The 4,125-nt window shown below is 30.9% G+C and overlaps 1 protein-coding gene across 1 annotated transcript; it reads left to right on the top strand.

Annotated features, from left to right (window-relative positions):
• The first annotated feature begins 3,340 nt into the window (after positions 1 to 3,340).
• Positions 3,341 to 4,054, top strand: LOC130824896 (F-box protein CPR1-like). The gene has a single exon (XM_057689917.1). The coding sequence runs from the start codon at positions 3,341 to 3,343 to the stop codon at positions 4,052 to 4,054; it is 714 nt and encodes a 237-aa protein (XP_057545900.1).
• Positions 4,055 to 4,125: the final 71 nt, after the last annotated feature.

Here is a 4,125-nt window from a genome sequence, read left to right as displayed (position 1 = left end):
TACTCATAACATGATAACATAAACTTTACACTTTACTAACAGTGGTTTAGTGTTCTTGGGTCAAACTTACTTATACACATTGTTCACTCTTAGATTTTCTCAAATTTTCAAATACTTTATCACATTAATTAAAAAGTAGGGTGGTGCATGAAATACATCAGACTCAGTTGTTAAAATGACATCCTAGGGATTCATCTATCACATAAAACAAGTAAGCACATAGTATTTACAAGTAACATCCCCAGATTCGACTTAGACTCAATTCTACCGATCTCTCATATTTTTGAAATTCGTTTTATATTCTTTTAAAAACATTGGCTCTGATACCAATTGAAACAGCCCAAACCAACGTAAACAATATAATAATACTGTCTACAAAGCATAGTGGAAGACTTATAGAAGTCTAGGCTCAATCCAACCTGTACCTCGATAGCCGCAGTAAACCAATATCAGGGTATTTAAAACTTTTAACATAATTAAGTGATTATTTACAAAACATTATAAAATCATTAGACTTTAATTATACAAATAGCTAATTTACAAAATGTATTTACAAAAGAAGTCTTCGTCTCATCCGAAACACATAATACATGTAGGCATCCTTTCCACCACAAAGCTAACTTAAAAATGGATCTATCCCCCGTAAGGGATAGGCCCCATCAAAGACTGTCAACAATTGAATTATTGAGTAATCGAACAAACTACTATATTTTATTTACAAGTTGTTAACAGACATCTTCAATTAAATTCTTTATTTGCTCAATTGGTAACTATTTATAAAAGATTAATTTATCAAAACCCAAACTCTTGTAAAAGACCGTTTGGTATCAATATAAATACGACTAAGAACCTTTGGTTCATAGTAAATCAAAATACGGCTATAACTTTACAAGTTAATAGCGAAAATCAAAATGCGACTATTACTTTACAAGTCAATAGCGAAACAATACGACAAATTAAACATATGATTTCATTCACGAAACAAAGAAAACTTTATATATCAAATGTATTTATTCAAATCTCATATTAAAACAATGAAATAACGAAACTTTAAAATGTGGGGATATATGGACCGTCAGGAATTAGACTTGATCTAAATTCTGAGAACACGGATGATCGTCATCACTGAAAATATGGTTCTTGCAAGAACAAAACGGGATTGGGGGCTCGAGACCGATCCGAATAACCATTACCTATTATCAAGCTATAGGATTTCACAATAATCCAAATATAAATATCCGGTGCCAATTCCCAAAATCGGACATTTTTCAATGTCGAATATTTTATTATAAAACAAAACAAGAATTCACTTAATTTTCTTTGAAATCAGAAATCATTACTTAAAATATAAATCAATTCATCATCAACCATCAACATATAAGAACTTGAGTTACTATCAATGGAGTTTCACTTATTCTACACGTATCTTAAATCCCAATATCCAACTTATATCCTATCCAAATAATATCAAATAATTAAATACCCAATTGATACATATATTCCCAAATTTGATACTTGTACCAACACCCATAATAATCAATTAAGGACCATAACTCAAAAATATCAATTAATAAAGAAAGAATAATAACCGTAAATTGATTCCAAATACTTAATAAACAACCTTAGACATTTGATTAACAGAATGCTCAATTTATTTCATAGCTACTAATCCCACGCTATAAAACCCGTATTAGTACCATTTCAGGACACTTGTTAGTATTTTGGTCATAACTTTCTCATATGAACTCGTATAGAGGTGATTCAACTGGCTACGTGACCATGACTTAGAGCTCTGGAATTCTTGTGAAGACACTAAAACCCAAAAACAATCAGAATGGACCTGAAAATGGCGAAACAGAAAGCTTATTGTTGATTTTTATGACAGTCTGTTAGTATTTTGGACATAACTCCCTAATGCAATTCAAGTGCCCACGCAACCACGACTCGGAGCTCTATAAATCTTATGCTGACACTAGAACCTAGAAACAATCACAATGGACCTGAAAATAGCCAAAACAGAACGCTTAGTTTCTGTCTATATCCAAAATACTAAATTTTATACTAGAAACAAAATAACCCAATCTACCAATACTAATCAACGCCAAAAACAATCCAATTACTAATTGAATTCATGTACTCATCTTAAATTTAAGTTGATACTTAAATTTAGATCAATGACCCAAATTGAATCCACAATTACTAAACTACTTTAAAAACATTCAATTAATACTTAAATAGAATAGTTTGTGTGTTACCTTTGAGCAAATTCTTCTCAACACTTTGTAATCCACCCAAAATCAAAGATCTACTTCACCAATCCAATCAAAAAAAATAGCTTCTACCAAAAGAATCTAACAATTATACATATAAATGTCAAATTAATGGTTCTATTAACCAAATCAACATACACATAAAAAGAGGAAGATGAATATGAACTTACTATTACCAAAAGAGGATGGAGATGAGGTTTTACTTGATTTCGTCAATCCCAAAATTCTCTAATTTCCAAAAAAATCTCAATTAGCTTCCACTTGCTCAAGAAATCAGTTTATTCAAGAAGTGTAGATTGAATTTCTTCAAACCCTAGCTATTAGGTATTTCTAATATGATGAGATTCTATGGTTTTTGTTTTTCCAGAAACTTGAGATGGTAGAAGAAGGAGATGCGTATTCTTTGTAATATATAGATTCACTTAAGGATATTGCTTAAGATGACTCATGAATATTAAATAAGTCATAGGTTTAGGTGTCTAAATTAGGACTGATATGACTTCCTACACATATTTATTAAGTATGAGGTATATTATACACTCATATTTTTTCGTCGTATAATTTATTTTGTCCCTAAAAATAATAAATCAGATATCTAAAATCGTAGTAAAATTTTACTTTTAAAATGACAAACTCGTTTTACTATTAAAATAGTAATTTTTAACAAAGACGTTTTTTATAACTGTTTCAGTCTCTCCTACTTAAGAAATTTCGTCTCCGAAATTTACATACCTTTAAAACAAAATTTGGCTACAAGCGAAGCAACTATGATCATACTTTGTTCCCGAAGAAGCAGAATGAGAGAATCAATTACTATTATTCTATACTAATTCTAATATCCTGAAAATCTGCACTTTCCTACAAATAGTACTCTATTATAGAAGATAATTATGACAACATTTTCTTCCATTAACAACATAGTTAGAATTTTTGGATCTTCCAATGGATTAATCGCCTTATATTGTGAGTATCCTGATGATTCTTTATTTGTCGACATTGTTCTGTTCAAAACCTCTATTAATTCATATTTTTCTGTGCCCCATTATGATCCACCTAAAAGTCTAATTACTATGAGTTCTGGGTTTAGTTTTGGGTACGATAATTTGAATGATGATTACAAAATTGTGAAAATGACTGATTATCTTCCGCATAATAGTGTATGGTTAAGGGAAGTTAATGTTTATAATTTGAGAGATAATTGCTGGAAGACAGTCCATGTTGAATCTATGAATCATATGCGTTTGCAATCATTTTACCGATATGCTCTCGTCGACAATATAATTTACTACATATTCAATGCGCATCTATTTAATAATCCCCTGTTACGAGGGTTTGATCTTGCGTCCTATAAATGGAGCGACATTGCCTTACCAGATTTTGAGGGTCATGAAATGAAATGTATTGATATTGCTGGTTTAGGGGTATTGGATGATTGTTTATGCGTAGTGAGTTCAGTTTTGCCAGAAAAAGAGGGTGCTTATGTATGGGTGATGAAAGAATATGGTGTGTGGAGTAAATTTTTTGATGTGAATGACGCCATTAATGTTGGAGCTTTGATTGGAGCTCCGATTTCGTGTTCAAATGGAGGAGATGAACTGATTTTGAAGAGACGAGATGAAGATGGTCTTCATTGTTATAATATTAGGAGCAAAGTGATTAAACCTGTTACTGTGATTTGTAACAGGTGTTATATTCGTGATGTTTTTATTTGCTTGGAAAGTCTTATTTCTGCTGACAATATGATTGGAGTTGGAAATGAAGATGCAGATAATTGTGGTTTGTAATGCAGATTAATCATATGAATCTTGTAAATGACTGAATTAGATTCTTGATAAAAGACTTTCTATGTTTTAGA

This window comes from Amaranthus tricolor, chromosome 10 (assembly GCF_026212465.1).
Source record: "Amaranthus tricolor cultivar Red isolate AtriRed21 chromosome 10, ASM2621246v1, whole genome shotgun sequence".
In the NCBI taxonomy this organism is placed as follows: domain Eukaryota; kingdom Viridiplantae; phylum Streptophyta; class Magnoliopsida; order Caryophyllales; family Amaranthaceae; genus Amaranthus; species Amaranthus tricolor.
Note: the sequence above shows the minus strand (reverse complement) of the source record. Positions and strands in the feature narration are given on the sequence as shown.

Coding starts and splice junctions, on each gene's coding strand:
- LOC130824896 (XM_057689917.1), top strand. CDS start 3,341: ATGAGTTCTGGGTTTAGTTTTGGGTACGATAATTTGAATGATGATTAC.